Here is a 16,038-nt window from a genome sequence, read left to right on the forward strand (position 1 = left end):
TTTAAAGGGTGATTCAGGATAAACTAAGTCTATATATAACTATAGTATATATATAACTTAAGGATAGTACATATAAACTGCAGTATTTTTTTATGTGATATTTTAATAATGCTTTTTCACAATTTACTTATTACATAGTGGAAGCAGTATTCCAAAGGGATATTTCACGTTTCTTGCTTCTGGCTGCCTTTGGGGCTTTTTGTTTGACTGAGTTTAATAATTTTTCTTCAGCTTGGGTTATCGAAGTAAATACACATTTAGATTTAAATTTCCTCATTATTTTTGTGTCGTGGCAGGCGTGGTTGTGAGCTTCTGACCTGGAAACAATAAATACCTATTTGTAATAATTTGTAACGTTGAAGTATTATGTGACCACTATGGGGGTTTTTGTTTCGCTTATTTTGCATGGTATGAGGTGTGGGGAAATCTAGCTAGATGATGATTACGATTCGGGTAGTTATTAACTTTTTCTAAACTTGAAAACGAAACGCATTTTCGGGGATTCCCGCAAATAAAGCGTCCGTTTAGGCATTCGCTTTAGAATCGATTAGGGGACTTCTGCGCGTTATGTATATGTATAGAGTATTCGTAAGAAGACTTTACCTATTTACAATAACATCATTATCTGTATCAATATATGCAGGACAATGCATTCTTCGATAATCTACGCATCGCCACCGGCGCTTCCGACCTCCACATGAGTGATGATGGCAGTAATACATGAAGCGATTCAGCAATAGCTGTAAAGACCCACGGTTAGACATTGTGTAATGTTGAGTTCTGTCTGTAACAAAAATAATATCCATTACATAAGTCTATCATAATGTGTTACTTACACTACTTGTAACTCAAGAATGGCTGAACCGTTTAAGATGAAAATTAGAGGGTAGGTAACTCAGACCCGGGAGAAGGGCAGAGGATAGTTTTATCACCATCCAGAGTGCAATGCAACTACACCTGGTTTGGGAATTCGGAAATGATTTATAAATTGAGATGTAAGAAGTTGTTAGGAATTTTTATTCAAATTCATACCTCTACTTCCTATGCTAGAAACAATAGTTTTAACACTGGTCGGTTTTGTGGTTGCATTTTCATCAGTACTTATTGTGAACTTTAGTGCTTGTGTACTTGGGTCAGTAGTGTTTTTATTTTGATGTTCTTGTCTATTTTCAAGTATGTCATTATGATTATCAAAATCTACATCTATGACATCAAGTGAAATAGCAGGATATGTGCTGCCTTGATCATTTGAAGTTTTATCTTCTATTGTTTTTGTAGTAGGTAAAGATTGGTAATTTAGTACTTCTATACTATCTTGCGGAATTAAGGGCATTGTAACAGGCTGCGTCTTTTCTTGAATAGTCTTATTTTCAACTGCTATAACTTCTACATTGTAGTTGTCACTGTTTATTGTTATGTGTGCTGCAAAATTATTGTCTGCCGGTTCCGGAGGTTCTCCTGGTCTGAAAATATAAACTGTATGCTTAGAATTTGAAATAAATACTGTATACAGATTTATGAAACATGGCATACCTTTCTTCAACTACTGAGGTTGCTTGAGCTGCAGCTGATTCAGAACATACTTTCTAGAAGAAGAATTCAATGTTAATCATCATTTAGTAAACTACTATTCCGTGTTAAGCTAGATTGTCAAAATATGCACCTTTGGCAAAACTAAATTTTCAACACCATTTATGCATAAAGCTTTGCAGACATCAATAAAGGTTGATATCAAATCTGTTGGTATGTTCACTTCCCCTGTATAAATATATTCCAGTACAAAACTAAGCATTTCTTGACTAACATTCTGAAAGTAAAAAGAAACATGTTCAGTTGCGATATTATGGAAGTAATATAATATTGTATTTTTCTTTAAAACTAGAATAGTTATCGGCATGTATAATGAGCTCTCGGCTGAAGAGCGGGGATCGCTTTGCACACTGTACACTTATGGCAATACACCAATAAATCGCTTCTGCACAGGTGAAAGTCAGGGCTCAATATCCTTGCCGATGATTATAGTTACTAGTTATCTGAACTTTAATGAGACTTACATTGAAGAATACAACTGGGTGTTGACACTGAGCTGACTGTATCATCGTTTTGAGATATGGACTAGCAAGAGCTACTATATTTTGATGTACTTTAACGAGATGGCCATCCGCAGCTAACGTCATATCAACGAATTCACCATCCTGGAATTTAAAATAATTTAATTTTATTCTTAGAATATACTTTTAGTATTTTTTCCATAAGCATAAAACAGCCTTTAATTAGGTACTGAATATATATATGTATAGTCTCTTAATTTTACATACCTGTTGTAAACGGGAAAGTCCTTTCGAAATCGAGTTTTTATAAGACATCCAACTTACACAGAATTGTGCGGTGGACATTGTGAAAATAACGAAAATAATCTTGATATGTATGTTTCAGCAATAAGAAGCTGTGTTTCAACTCCTCTTTTATCTTCAGGGAATAGCGAGGAGACTCTTTATTTAAATTTCGTTTTACAAGATAATGTTTTATTTATCACGATCTCGTGTATTGTATTGTTGATGTTCTGTTTGTTGCAGTTTTAATAATGTACTCTGTGGTTTGTTGACTGTTGATGTTTGTTGTCATTCACCGTCTCATGCAGGGGGGGGACACTCCGTACATTTTGACAGCTAAGTAAACGAAGAGTCGCCACCTTTTATTTGGCCCGGAAACTATTTACTATCTAAAAGATACCTTAAATTACCAACAGATGGCACTACACTATAATCGATTTTGTTTGTTAATATAAAATTATTTATGCAATATTAATTAGAGAAAAGTATGAGGAAAATATTAGACACTTTAAAAAAAGATAAAATAGGCGAATAAATTAAATACGGCTTAAAAAAGCACAAATATCAAATTTCATCTAAAAAGACCTGGTGTTAGTATTCCAAGTAACTTAACAAAACCGATCATAATAATATCAATATGGCGGTTTTTTGCATTCCGCATACACGCGTAAATAAAAAGTAATATATAATAATTATTTGTTTTCCTTCGACCTTTTACTATATTAACGATGACATTTTCTATTAGGGTAAGTAGCACCATGTAACTATAACGATAACCAATGTTATAGTTATATGGTGCTACTTACCCTAATAGAAAATGTTATGAATATGATGCATAATTATATTTTTATAGCTATAGCTATGTAGGTAGTTCGGGGCCAATTTAGAGAAAGATGGCGCATTGTCAAATTGGGTTGCAAGAATAACACGTGAGTGGGCTCTCTTTTCCCTATATATTACTTTACTCTTTGGTCTCATGTCTGTCAATGCCAGACTGTGACTGTCATTGCAAGATGTAACTGAATGAACGAATTACTTTAATACCATTCGACTATTTAAAATCGAGATATAAAACCTCGAAAACCATGAAGAAATATGACTTGATGTTGAAAATCTGAGAACCTCAAAAACGTCGGAAAAATTCCACCATGAAGAAGGAACTTCTGTGACGTCCATTTCACCCATATTTCACCCTATACATTAATGTACTCTGTGGTCCATTTACTATTATGCATAGATGTAATCATAGATATAATATTACTAAACAAGATTGCGCACGCTCAAAATATATATTTACGTAAATGAACTCTATTCTAACGCAATAAGGTACTAAATTGGTTGCATAATACACAGAGGCAAATCCGAGCCGAGAGGGATAGTTCGAACGGAGGCTGTTTGTCTCTTTCTAACACCTTGCCAGCATAAAAAAATGTTGTGATCAAAAGTTTTGTCTTCCCACAAACAATTGAATTTTTCACCAACCCGCATTGAGCAAGCGTGGTGATTAATGCTCAATCCTTCTCCATGTGAGAGGAGGCCTGTGCCCAGCAGTGGGACGATAAAAAAGGCTGTAACTTTTTATATTTTTATCTTATTTTAACAATTGTAAGTCAACAAATTAATAACAATCGCATTAATTTATTCGTATTTATTATTAAAACATAAACAACATAAATTTTTATTTTGCTTTTTTTTATTTTCTAGCGGTAACCCTGAACATTCTTGGCGCGTAATCAGCATTTAAAATTTTGTTTATATTTTTTTGTATTAAATCAATTTAAACTATTAAAATGGTGAAAAAGTGTTGCGTTTCTACTTGCAAAAGTGAATCCTATGGTGGTTGCAATATATCGTTCCACAGGTTAGCTAATAATAACATTTTCGTAAACCAAACAACTAGGGTGCCCATGAATTCTTGTAACGTGTCAAAATATGGGTGATGGATTTTAAAACTGTTGTACTATTGTTATAGCTTCCCAAAAAATGAAGAAAGGCGACATAAATGGCTCAGCAGTCTATATATGAAGTAGAAATACAAAAAAAACAGTCTTCACTTCGAATCTTCCTACTTTTATACTGCTAATTTCCGCTAATTATTAAAAGCCTTTATTAGTATCTTAAGGTCACAAACTGCGTAAGTTAAAACTTCAATACTAATCTGCGTTTAATAATCTTAGCAAATTCGGATTTGTCTCACATAGCTTAATCTCATAGTCACCCTATTAGAAAGGGACAGACAGCCTCCGTACTAACTGTTTCACTCGGCTCGTTTTTTGGGTTTATATGCACAGTCCTGTTTACTAATATTATGTCTATGGATGTAATATACTAAACAAGATTGCGCACGCTCAAAATATATATTTACGAAAATGAACTCTATTCCAACGCAATAAGGTACTAAATTGGTTGCATAATACACAGAGGCAAATCCGAGCCGAGAGGGATAGTTATAACGGAGGCCGTTTGTCTCTTTCTAACACCTTGCCAGCATAATAAATGTTGTGATCAACAGTTTTGTCTTCCCAAAAAAACAATTGAATCACTTATATTTTTATCTTATTTTAACAATTGTAAGTCAACAAATTAATAACAATCACATTAATTTATTCGTATTTATTCTTAAAACATAAACAACATAAATTTTTATTTTGCTTTTTTTATTTTCTTGCGGTAACCCTGAACATTCTTGGCGCGTAATCAGCATTTAAAATTTTGTTTATATTTTTTGTATTTAATCAATTTAAACTATTAAAATGGTGAAAAAGTGTTGCGTTTATACTTGTAAAAGTGAATCCTATGGTGGTTGCAATATTTCGTTCCACAGGTTAGCTAATAATAACATTTTCGTAAATCAAACAACTAGGGTACCCATGAATTCTTGTAATGAGTCAAAATATGGGTGGTGGATTTTAAAACTGTTGTACTATTGTTATAGCTTCCCAAAAAATGAAGAAAGGCGACATAAACGGCTCAGCAGTCTATATGTGAAGCAAAAATACAAGAAAAAAGCAGTCTTCACTTCGAATCTTCCTGCTTTTATACTGCTAATTCCCGCTAATTATTAAAAGCCTTTATTAGTATTTTAAGGTCACAAACTGCGTAAGTTAAAATTTCAATACCAATCTGTGTTTAATAATCTTAGCAAATTCGAATTTGTCTCACATAGCTTAATCTCATAGTCACCCTATTAGAAAGGGACAAACGGCCTCCGTACTAACTGTTTCACTCGGCTCGTTTTTTGGGTAAGAGTGCGCAGTCCTGTTTACTATATTATGTCTATGCTATTATGACATTGACGCACTGACATTGATATGTTTGACAACTATTTTCAACTGACTTAAGCGAGTTTTTCTTTATTGTAGTCTGATTGTTTCAGAGAAGTGTTGTTGTGTTTTATTAATTTATTTTTGATAGATTGACTATTGGACGAATAAAAGTTCGTATCTCCCTGAATAATTAGAATATAACTAATATTCTATGGTGGTGTAATTCCATGTAGGTACGTATTCATTAACCCTGCAGAACAATTATTTGTTTTGTTTATAGACGTACTTAATTTATTATTTATCTTTTCTTGTCCAAAGGTATAACAAACTAATTAAATAATGCATATAAATCTTAGTATTCCTATGATGACGGCAATCAAATCAGCTACTTCAATTACTGGGATCGTTGCACGAAAATTAATACCTATATCTTTAGATTCCAGGACACATCGCAGGTAAGGTTAATTTCATCAATTACAATGACTGAAGTTAAATAGTGCTCAAGAGACTGCTCTCAATAATCTCATCCTTACTCATTTTCAGGTATTCCAATCAAAATACGAATAAATATGATATTGTCGTCATTGGTGGCGGTATAGTGGGTTCTGCATCCGCTAGAGAGCTAATATTAAGGCACCCGTCGTTAAACATAGCACTAATTGAAAAGGAAAACCGTTTCGCCTGTCATCAAAGTGGAAATAATAGTGGTGTGATTCATGCGGGTATTTACTACAAGCCAGGATCATTAAAAGCTAAATTATGTGTCCAAGGATTGGATTTATCTTACAAATACTGTGATGAGAAAGGAATCAAATATTTGAAATGTGGAAAAATGATAGTAGCCACTGAAAGGCAAGAAATACCTAGATTGTTGGATCTGTATGATCGTGGAATTGAAAATGGTGTGAAAGACTTGGAGTTACTTGACAGTAAAGGAATAAGAGAAATTGAACCTCTTTGTAAGGGGTTACAAGCAATATGGTCCCCTCACACTGGTGTTGTGAGCTGGGCTGAGGTAACAGATTCCTATGTAAGAGATTTTGTTAACTGTGGTGGAACAACTTATCTCAACTTTGAAGTTAAAAAGTTCCATGATTCTGTAGATGCAGAATATCCTGTTGTCATTTCTGATGAAAAAACTAATACTATCTTTGCAAAGCATGTTCTCACATGTTGTGGCCTACATTCAGATACAGTTGCGGTACTTACAGGATGCCCTGAAGAGCCTAAGATCATCCCTTTTAGAGGTGAATACCTTTACTTAGTACCAAGTAAAAGCAATTTAGCTAAAGCTAATATCTACCCAGTACCTGATCCAAGATTCCCATTTTTGGGTGTTCATATAACTCCTAGAGTAGATGGTCGTGTCATATTGGGGCCAAATGCTATATTAGCATACTGTAAGGAAGGATACAAGTAAGTATATTATTTATTAATTATTTATCCTGTTGTAATGAGTAGTACTATTTTGTTCATAGTTCCATTGTATACCTATCTCATCAGTTACCTATACTCCATTTGGGTAGTTATTTTGCTAGAGATAAGCTATCTTGATATGACTTTATTTTTGCATCTTACTGAAATTCAATTATTAATACAATAACAACTATTACTTAATTAAATTTACTACTATTTTAAGTAGTAGTTTATTGGTATAGCATGTATTTGTGTACAAGTCCTATCAAGATTGTTTACCTTTAGTTAATGCCTACTCAAATGGTGTTTGTTGATTTAATGGCAAAAATTTGCTCAGATAGAATTATCATGCAAACTTTTATGGATGATATCTTATCAAGGGCATTAAAGGTTACATTACATGTGATATAGCAACACTCTTATGTTCAATAAAATGTGTAACTTACAGATTATTTCTTTTTTTTTCAGATATAGTGATGTCAACATAAAAGATTTGAAAGCCATTATAGGGTTTTCTGGTTTTCGAAAATTGGCAATGAAATATGCTGGTTTTGGTGTCAAAGAAATGACAAGATCAATTTTTCCTTCATTACAAGTCAAACAAGTACAAAAGTATATTCAAGAAATAACAAGTGCTGATGTTGAGAGAGGTCCTGCAGGTGTAAGAGCACAGGCCATGGCCAAAGATGGTAATACTTTTTATTGTTTATTTTGTTTTATTTACTGTCTAGGGTACATGTTAGTCTGATGCATTGCCAAGTTTCATCAAAATCCATTCAGCCATTTGTGCTTAAAAAAGTGAATATGTAATGTATAAAACTAGAGGAATGTGTGCCACATTTTAACCATATTAATTTAAATTTTCAGGCAGTCTCATAGAAGACTTTGTATTTGATTCTCAACCTGGGTCTGGTGCAATTGGAAGCAGAGTACTACATTGTAGGAATGCCCCCTCACCTGGTGCAACTTCATCCCTTGCTATTGCAAAGATGATCGCTGACAAAATTGAAGATCAATTTACACTTAAATGCTAAGTAATTTTAAATTTAAAGGTGCTAAATGTTCATTTCATATTTTTATAAGGAGAGTTGATTTATTCGTTAGTAAAAGAAAATATTATTATCAATACTAATTTGTGTTATATTGGGCAAATATCTATTATCTACATTAAAATCAACAAAATAAAAATAAACATGTGAACAGAAATGAATGGGTCTAATACTGTATAATGTTAAATTAAGGGATTTTGACTGGAGAAAACTTATAAACAATTTTGAAAATAGTTTAGAAGTGCAACTGCATTCTCACACCAGCTGATTTTCCGAGCGGCATCGCTATGTTCATGCGGGCGAACAAACAACTGTTAACTAGAGCTCGAAATGCGTCGCGCGAATACGCTTAGTTTAGCTACGATCGCCAAAAATCCACTAGTGTGAAAGCATAGTAAGGTTCAATTACAAAAAGTAGACAATTAGTGAACCAAGTGTTTAAATCCGATTTTTTATTAATGCAAAGAGTCTATTACTCCATTATAGTAGTAGCACTAAAGGAAACATCTTGATAGGACTTTTTATACAAATACATTAAAACAAAATATTGCTTTAAACAATTAAGTAAGTTATGCTGTTAGAGTTTAGCTACATTTTGTTTTTAAACTGATATTTTAAATAAAAAGTTATATCTAAAATTATCTTTAGTTAAGGCCTCCCCCACATTTGGCGTGCGCGATCCTCGGGCAAGCGCGCTGCGTGAGCGTCGCGTTTTGCTGACCTGCGGCATGTGCGGCGCGCTCGCGGCGCGCACGCGTCGAGTCGCTTTCTTATCCCTTCGCCCGCTATCCCCGCCGCCCGCTACTGTTTCGATCAGTCACATGGAGGACGTGCGCGCCGCGAACACGCCCGAGGATCGCGCACGCCAAATGTAGGGGAGGCCTAAGAGTCTACTCAAATCGAGTATGGATCCAAAGTCAAGTTTTGCAATATGGTTCTATGTTAGTGTTATAGGAGCACAATTATAATGAATTAAAATGTTATCATGTGATCTGAATGTATTTATTTAAGATTTTGTTATGTTATTTTAACTTATACTATTGTTAATAAATATATAAATTAATTATCAATATTTAAATAATATTTTTACTTAAATTTCATAAGTATGCAACTATGCACCTACATTAGGATAAATAAAATAATGTGTAACTTTGGGTGCTAATTTAAAGTCACTAAACTAGCAGTTATAGCATTGTTTAAATGAATTATGTATTTTTACATTTGTATATTTGTATTTATATGTTTTAGCATTCTGTATAATATTATCCTTACCCCAAAACTTAGAGAAATATGTTTTCAATGGATGGACAAAATATGCTTAAAAATATTTTTGGCAAACATTCCTGGACATCATTCAGTGATAATCCCTTTACTGGTTAAACATATGAAATTTATTTGAAGATCATAGGCAGTTGTCAAATGGAAGACGATATTACTGATCACCACTATGTACTCTGACAAACCAAACAGGGAATAAACTGAAAACAAAAAAATAAATATTTTGTTATAAAACTGTGATATTTTATTGGCTTCATTATAAACAAGAAGTAACTCTTTTTTTAATTTCTGGTCATTTTATCCCCATAAGGAATAATAATCTCTGGTTCTATAAGTGAGGATGTATTAGTTTAATATCAGTGACATTATAATGCAATAAACACAAATATTATAGTAGTAACATGATTCACTTACCATATGGTTCACACAGCCTGTTATGTCTAAGGAAGAAGTAAGCGGCAGCTGAAAATGATGCTACATTCACAACAAAAGCTCTCCATTTTAACTTTACTGAATGCCTCTCTCTGTATGTAATATTTGGTCTTCTCCGTAACTTTGAAAGCATTATACATGTTAGGAGCATATAGAACACCGATGTTCCAATGAATGTTTTAAAACAAACTTCATGGTAAGCTGTGAATAAAACAGAATATTCAATTGTCAGTTAACTCAACTTAACATTACAATGCAGCATTATAATAACTATGTAAATTTAGCATAAACATGTAATACTAACGGTAGTTCCTTGATGATGTCCAATGTGTTAGTCCTAATAAAGCTAAGTTTTCTATGATATTTAAAAATACTGCTACATTGACTAAACCAACACAGCTTTCCATTATAATACTTTGATAATAGTTCCACCTTAGATACAATATATAGAATCGAATGGGTGCATGCACATAAATGGCTGTTTTCCATATTGTGCTTTGGGGTTCATAATTTCCTATGGATGCTGATATTGATGGAAAAATGTTGGGAACTTTACAGTGTGTATTATTGGCGCTTTCAAAATCTTTGTACATTGTTATCACAACACAAGTTATGAAAGCAAATAGCGGCACCGATACTGCGGAGAAGCACAATTTCGATGGTACTTTAATGTAATACTTCTTTTCGGATTCATTGTAAAGAGGTAAATACATTTATTAACAAAAAATGTGAAGTACATAAGGTCAAAATAGGGCCACCGAGTCCGTGTCGCTGATATAAACAATGGGAATGACAAATTGAAATGACACTGACAGCACTTGAGTGACACTGACATTTATGTGAAAAAGTCGGTACAACTGTATTCCGTTCTACGCATTCTCTGAGCACATACACATTTGCTAAGCTTGTTTATTTGCTTCACGGCCACAGCTTCCACTATCCAACAATTTTTCGTATAAAAATAATGAAGGAAATAACGCGTGTGAACAAAACCAATGATGAAATCCGTATAATATATTATGTGTTTTGTGTACAAACTTCTGATATTGCATGCAATGAATCATGCATACTACGTTTTGTTATTTTATCGATATCTTTATTCATAGCAACTGCACAATCATTGATTTATTTATAATAAATTGTTTGGAAATAGGACTCCATCAGACACATCTTGACGTCTTTCAGAGTAACACTGCAATTGAAATGAAGTTAAAATGGATAATATTTTAAATAAGGACATTTTCAAAGATCGTGATTTAGATGAACTGTCTCCAGATTATAAACCGCGAAATTTTGTATTACGAATGCAAATGCGAAGAACTTTGGTAAGTAATACCTAAACATCCATTCTAATTAATTGTGCACCACTTTTCTCCTACTACTACTAGTGATATAGGTATGACATTCACCAGCAAATTGTCGATTCGGACTTCTTAACAGAGAAGGTACTTTGTAATAGATATATCTGCTTTCCGACACTCCGTCACAAAGACCTCAGTAGGTTACTAAACTTGTACTGGCTGTAACTTACCTACCTAATTCCTATAATATTCTTTCCAGGCTAAAGATACTCACAATCATGGTGTTCTCAAAAACATCAACTCTACAAGGTAAGTGCCGGAAGTAGGTAGGTACCTACCTTCTAATGTCATCAACTGCCTAGCCTATTCCCAGCTATGTTGGGGTCGGCTTCCAGTATGTATGACCGGATGCAACTGAGAACCGGTGTTTTACATGAAGCGACTGTCTATATGACCTCCACAACCCAGTTACCCAGGCAACCCAATTCCCCCTGGCTAGACTGGTAGAGGGTTTCTGACTACCCGTACTGACTGCCACAGATGTCCAAATGAAAGAGCCGGGACCCACCATAGTACCTTTCGAAACACGGAAGAACTCGTCATGACAAGATGGTTACCCACCTACGTACCGACCGCACCGAGCCGTATGACCGATCGCTTTGACTTATTCACGCTCTTCTCGAACCCACCAATTTAAAGTAAAAAAGCTCGTCATGGCAACATGGTCACCCATCCACGGACAGACCGGGCCAAGCGTTGCTTCGATCGATGTGCGGGTTTTAGTCAATCACGAGATCTTAGTACCGTCCAATTTAAGTACTTATCTATCTTATCTATCTACTCTTTATTCAGACGAAACGTTAGTATAAAAATTAATGTAGGTTAACGTACCGTAACGTATCTACGACCCATGTGATTAGGAAACCATTTCACCTAACAGGTAAAGTTGTATCTGCAATAGATGATTTAAATGTAGGCATTAAGGTCACTCCTTGTATCCTGTTTAGTGTATATAGATAGGTACGTCTGTAACCATATCCATACCTACATACAAGATTTGATCTTATTGGTCAGATGTTTTCCGTTAGTATGTAAAAAAATAAATTACCGAACTCCCATTTACAAAGTTAGTAAAAGTAGGTACCTAGGTATAAAATTTTATGAAAAGTAGTCCTTAATAAATCGATAACGCATTACGTACTCGTACCTACCTGGCGTGGTCGATTATAATAAAATAATTATATATTTTTTTTTCAAGGAAATCGATGAAACGACCTAAAGAAAGCTACAACATAAACAAGGAAATTGGAAAATTGCGTCACGAGTTTAACAATATCAATTTAAAAAATCGAGTGAGCTTTAAACGCCTTGAAGCTTTGAAGTTAAAACCTAGTATTCTCAACGATGATTCTCAGTTATTTGATTCCTATTTGAAGTCCAAGGAGGATGAAGAAAAAATATTTTCGTATGATTATTCTGATGATTCAACCGAATTAGAAATACGCAATGATAATGATTTTAAAGTAAACCAAAAGATTAAACCTCTTAAACACATCAAGATATACAGAGAAACTCAATGCTTCAGAAAATCGAAACAACATACTGGTGGTTTATTAGATTTGAACAAGGACATAAATGAAAACAACGAAGATATTTTTAGAGTTGAATGCAGTAGTAAATCTCGTAGTCCTCATAATTTTAAGGAAAATACATCCATACTTGAGGAACAATCGAATAATGATGTTTTAAAACTAAATATTAGTCCGAAGAGTCCAAATAATTTTGATGGCACAGTAAGTGATTTGCAAAACTTGTTGATAATGATGACCATATCTTCTAACTCTAATGACGACGAAGATATAAACAATGAAGTGGAATGCAACTTTACTGAATCTCCAACAAGCGCAAATCATTTATCAAACGGTTTGCACGCTGAATCAAAAACATCGATAATTTCGGAAGGAATTGATGATATTTTAAGTATAACACCAATTAAAGTACAGGTTGACAGTAAAGAGACGACTCTTTTAAAGAAATTTGTAAATAAGTGGAAATGTTATGTCAATAATAGAAAAAATTATGCATGCGAACAGAGGCAGGCAACTCTCAACAACTTCTTCGATAAAATTGCAAAAAAGAAAATGAATATAAACCAATCAATGGTGCCTGAAAATAAATCCAAGCTTCTCGTCAAGGATTACAACACGTACCAACATAGGTAAGTTACGATTTCAGGTAACAGTGTTGATCAAAAGGTAAGAGTTTAAGGCAAGAGGGATTAGTAAGTATGCATATATATTTTGGGCCTAAACTGATAGCAGAATGTATTTTTGCCAATTTTATACCGATTTTTGCATTTGGGAAGGTGATATTCTGCAGCAAAAATCACAAAAATGTTTCGTAAAGAAGCACTTTTTTCAATGTTTTAGGTACAAAATACAAAAGCATATCATAGCACTGCAAAAAGCGAAATTAGAAGAACAGAATCGTTTGATAGAAGAACTTAAATATAATAGGATAGTAGAAGCCTCGCGCCAATCAGTAGATGACATGAGAGAAGAAGTACGAAAAGCATATTACGAAATAGATCGACATCTGAAACCTAAGATAAAGTGCTTGACTAATGAATTGAAGATACCTGAAATTGAAGGTTAGACACTTTCATTTACAAAATCTTTAAATTACTATGAAAAATCTACTAATTTTCATAATTCTGTTTCAGAACCATCGTTAGTATTACACTGCTTAAAAGTTCCACAGTTCTTACAAAGGATGGAAAAGAGAGCTCGAGAACGAGAAGAAAAGCATGCGATGATACGTGAGCGAAGACGACAAATGGAAGAAGAACGCGTCAGATTAAAACAACAGGTAATGTATACCAAAAGTATGACGCCAGTTAAGAGACAGTCTAACTTACAGAAAAACATTAATTAAATTGGTTTCTAGGCAGAACTGGCGAAAGCTGAAATGGATAAAGAAGAAAAGACAAGAAGAATACAAGAACTTAGAGAAAAAAGGCGAAAAGAAAAAATAGAAAATATAAGAAAAAAGCAATGGGCTTCGAGATTGAGAGCGCTCATAGTTATGGCTGACTTGCATTATGAAAAATCGTTAAAGGCAAAATATGGGATAAAGCCTTTTAGAAAACTTATAGAAATTAAGCGAGATAATATTGAAAAAGCAAAAGCACATTACATTTTTCAACTTAAAAATAATACGTTTTTGCATTGGATGTGGTATACTGAGGATATGTGGATTGAGAGGAATTTTCAAGCAGAGGACTTTCACCGGAAGAAGTTATTAAGAAAAGCGTTCGATGCATTTAAGAGGGTAATTATTTGATACAAAATCATTTAAGCAATATTCTCTTACTTGAGGTCGGAATGTTTCAAGCACCTCTAAGGGATATTGGTTATGCTGAAGCTAGGTTGCTGCAATGTTATAGTATACCTAGATGATTTCCCATATTTTTATTTGACACTGAATATTTTTTCAATACAGAATCACCACGGCTTGGTAATAAAGAAACAAGTAGCTGATGACTACTACGATTTGTATGTCACGCAGACGGCATTCAGAATGTTTCGTGACGGAATAAATGTGATAAAGAAAGAAAATGAGATGAAGTGGCAGATAGCTGTAACATATCACAGCAGGTACCTAGTTATTTTGATTTTATGTTAGCGGTATCACCGTAATTCATAGATCAGTTGCACCAGGCATTTATGTATGTTATTAGTTAAAGTATTTATAAGTTTTATAGTAAGTATTATAAGTTATCACTTATTCAGTTATTAACAAATAAGTTAGGATTATATTTACACTCTTGGACTTTGGACATCGAAATAATTTATTTTAGTAGATTTACCATAGCCCTATCACAGATAAGTGTACCTGCACCCTAGATGGGGTGTAAAATATAGAACGTAAAAACTGAAACCATTCATATAAAAATTATTCTCTGTTAATTCTGAACCATTTTTGTTGTAATTAAAATAAGGCAATTTACTACGTTGAGAAGAGTAGACAAGCTGGGATCCCACAAGGTTGTATACTAGGCGCTTTTTGCTTTCTACTACTATCAGACTGGACAGTTTATCAATGTGTTTTCTTGTTTAAGATGCCTCCTTATTTACCCTTCCTAAGTGTAGGATTAAATAGGTATGACAAGTATGTATAGGTAACTGAAGGTATAAATCAGTCTATGGGGGTGGCTATTAAGTTTATACTTTCAATATTACTTGTTTCAATATTAACTGTTTTTTTTTATGCTCATAATTTGTTAAGGTTTATTTTTCTTTCAGCAATCTGTTATTTAAAACATTCACATGTTGGCGAACATTGCCAGCTTTGAATGCATTAAAAAGGGAACAAGAAGCGAGGAAGGCCAGGTGGCGGGAAAAAGTTCTGCAAGTGGTACCGGACTACACGCCGCCTGAAGATTAATTTATATATTTTTAAGTTTAGTGTAAGATAAATTTAACTAAGCATAATTAATACTTGTTTTCTTCAGGAGACAGAATTTTGAGCATTACATCAGAGAGCATAATAAATCATGCAAACAGCGAGATAAAATAACTGCTACATGGGAGAGCTAAGTATGTACTGTGTGAATTTTAGATAAATCTCAAGAATCCTTCCTGGATTTATAAGGATTATTCTAGATTATTGGCGATCTGTGTTATGTTTGGAAAAATCCTTATATTTTTTTGTCTCGCTTTTAATGACTTCTAGTATTATACAAGTAAAGGGTGAGTTGCAGCATTTAAAAACAATGGTAAACCAACAATAACCAGGGCGCCAATTTGACAACTGATGAAAATGGTTCGGTTATCGTCATAATTAAATGGTATATATAACCATCGATAGTCTCATATGTAGATATTTATGCTTCCACCCACTTACTATGATAATAAGGTATTTAATTATAACATGCAATTTGATGTTTCCAAATATTTTAATA

General features: G+C 33.7%; 4 protein-coding genes across 6 annotated transcripts; 2 read left to right on the forward strand and 2 right to left on the reverse strand.

The window, feature by feature from the left end:
* Positions 1–85: 85 nt before the first annotated feature.
* Positions 86–2,616, reverse strand: LOC124630112 (modifier of mdg4-like). 2 transcript variants are annotated; one of them, XM_047163843.1, is made up of 7 exons: positions 2,319–2,616; positions 2,055–2,195; positions 1,664–1,807; positions 1,534–1,586; positions 1,033–1,463; positions 604–784; positions 86–317 (listed from the first exon to the last, which is right to left on the reverse strand). In XM_047163843.1, exons 1-7 carry the CDS (start codon positions 2,394–2,396, stop codon positions 131–133), a joined length of 1,215 nt encoding a protein of 404 aa, XP_047019799.1. In that variant the 5' UTR covers positions 2,397–2,616; the 3' UTR covers positions 86–130. The 2 variants fall into 2 exon arrangements, with proteins under 2 accessions (XP_047019799.1, XP_047019800.1); XM_047163844.1 differs by lacking the exon at positions 1,664–1,807 and having other exon boundaries at positions 2,319–2,613.
* A 3,064-nt stretch (positions 2,617–5,680) lies between these two features.
* Positions 5,681–9,142, forward strand: LOC124629663 (L-2-hydroxyglutarate dehydrogenase, mitochondrial). Of its 2 annotated transcripts, none has more exons than XM_047163176.1 (5): positions 5,681–5,832; positions 5,918–6,054; positions 6,143–7,015; positions 7,484–7,704; positions 7,883–9,142. In XM_047163176.1, exons 2-5 carry the CDS (start codon positions 5,939–5,941, stop codon positions 8,047–8,049), a joined length of 1,377 nt encoding a protein of 458 aa, XP_047019132.1. In that variant the 5' UTR covers positions 5,681–5,832; positions 5,918–5,938; the 3' UTR covers positions 8,050–9,142. The 2 variants fall into 2 exon arrangements, with proteins under 2 accessions (XP_047019132.1, XP_047019133.1); XM_047163177.1 differs by having other exon boundaries at positions 5,681–5,828.
* LOC124629666 (post-GPI attachment to proteins factor 2-like) lies at positions 8,500–10,697 on the reverse strand. The gene is made up of 3 exons (XM_047163179.1): positions 10,079–10,697; positions 9,757–9,975; positions 8,500–9,542 (listed from the first exon to the last, which is right to left on the reverse strand). The coding sequence occupies exons 1-3, from the start codon at positions 10,485–10,487 to the stop codon at positions 9,415–9,417; spliced, it is 756 nt and encodes a 251-aa protein (XP_047019135.1). The 5' UTR covers positions 10,488–10,697; the 3' UTR covers positions 8,500–9,414.
* A 112-nt stretch (positions 10,698–10,809) lies between these two features.
* On the forward strand, positions 10,810–15,992 carry LOC124629662 (girdin). The gene is made up of 8 exons (XM_047163175.1): positions 10,810–11,099; positions 11,335–11,384; positions 12,334–13,293; positions 13,505–13,725; positions 13,798–13,943; positions 14,022–14,405; positions 14,577–14,731; positions 15,380–15,992. Exons 1-8 carry the CDS (start codon positions 10,989–10,991, stop codon positions 15,519–15,521), a joined length of 2,169 nt encoding a protein of 722 aa, XP_047019131.1. The 5' UTR covers positions 10,810–10,988; the 3' UTR covers positions 15,522–15,992.
* Positions 15,993–16,038: the final 46 nt, after the last annotated feature.

The sequence above is a fragment of the Helicoverpa zea genome, chromosome 4 (assembly GCF_022581195.2).
Source record: "Helicoverpa zea isolate HzStark_Cry1AcR chromosome 4, ilHelZeax1.1, whole genome shotgun sequence".
NCBI classification, from domain to species: Eukaryota; Metazoa; Arthropoda; class Insecta; order Lepidoptera; family Noctuidae; genus Helicoverpa; species Helicoverpa zea.

What these genes read in the sequence shown, in the direction of transcription:
- LOC124630112 (XM_047163843.1), bottom strand. Translation starts at nt 2,396, where the DNA reads ATGTCCACCGCACAATTCTGTGTAAGTTGGATGTCTTATAAAAACTCG. An exon ending in GACTTTCCCGTTTACAACAG is followed by an intron (nt 2,196 to 2,318) that starts GTATGTAAAATT and finishes TTTAAATTCCAG; the next exon opens with GATGGTGAATTCGTTGATAT. An exon ending in TTCTAGCATAGGAAGTAGAG is followed by an intron (nt 785 to 1,032) that starts GTATGAATTTGA and finishes TTTTTGTTACAG; the next exon opens with ACAGAACTCAACATTACACA.
- LOC124629663 (XM_047163176.1), top strand. Translation starts at nt 5,939, where the DNA reads ATGCATATAAATCTTAGTATTCCTATGATGACGGCAATCAAATCAGCT. An exon ending in GATTCCAGGACACATCGCAG is followed by an intron (nt 6,055 to 6,142) that starts GTAAGGTTAATT and finishes ACTCATTTTCAG; the next exon opens with GTATTCCAATCAAAATACGA. An exon ending in TACTGTAAGGAAGGATACAA is followed by an intron (nt 7,016 to 7,483) that starts GTAAGTATATTA and finishes TTTTTTTTTCAG; the next exon opens with ATATAGTGATGTCAACATAA.
- LOC124629666 (XM_047163179.1), bottom strand. Translation starts at nt 10,487, where the DNA reads ATGTATTTACCTCTTTACAATGAATCCGAAAAGAAGTATTACATTAAA. An exon ending in GACATCATCAAGGAACTACC is followed by an intron (nt 9,976 to 10,078) that starts GTTAGTATTACA and finishes TTTTATTCACAG; the next exon opens with CTTACCATGAAGTTTGTTTT. An exon ending in CAGGCTGTGTGAACCATATG is followed by an intron (nt 9,543 to 9,756) that starts GTAAGTGAATCA and finishes TTTTGTTTTCAG; the next exon opens with TTTATTCCCTGTTTGGTTTG.
- LOC124629662 (XM_047163175.1), top strand. Translation starts at nt 10,989, where the DNA reads ATGGATAATATTTTAAATAAGGACATTTTCAAAGATCGTGATTTAGAT. An exon ending in TGCAAATGCGAAGAACTTTG is followed by an intron (nt 11,100 to 11,334) that starts GTAAGTAATACC and finishes TATTCTTTCCAG; the next exon opens with GCTAAAGATACTCACAATCA. An exon ending in GAAGATACCTGAAATTGAAG is followed by an intron (nt 13,726 to 13,797) that starts GTTAGACACTTT and finishes ATTCTGTTTCAG; the next exon opens with AACCATCGTTAGTATTACAC.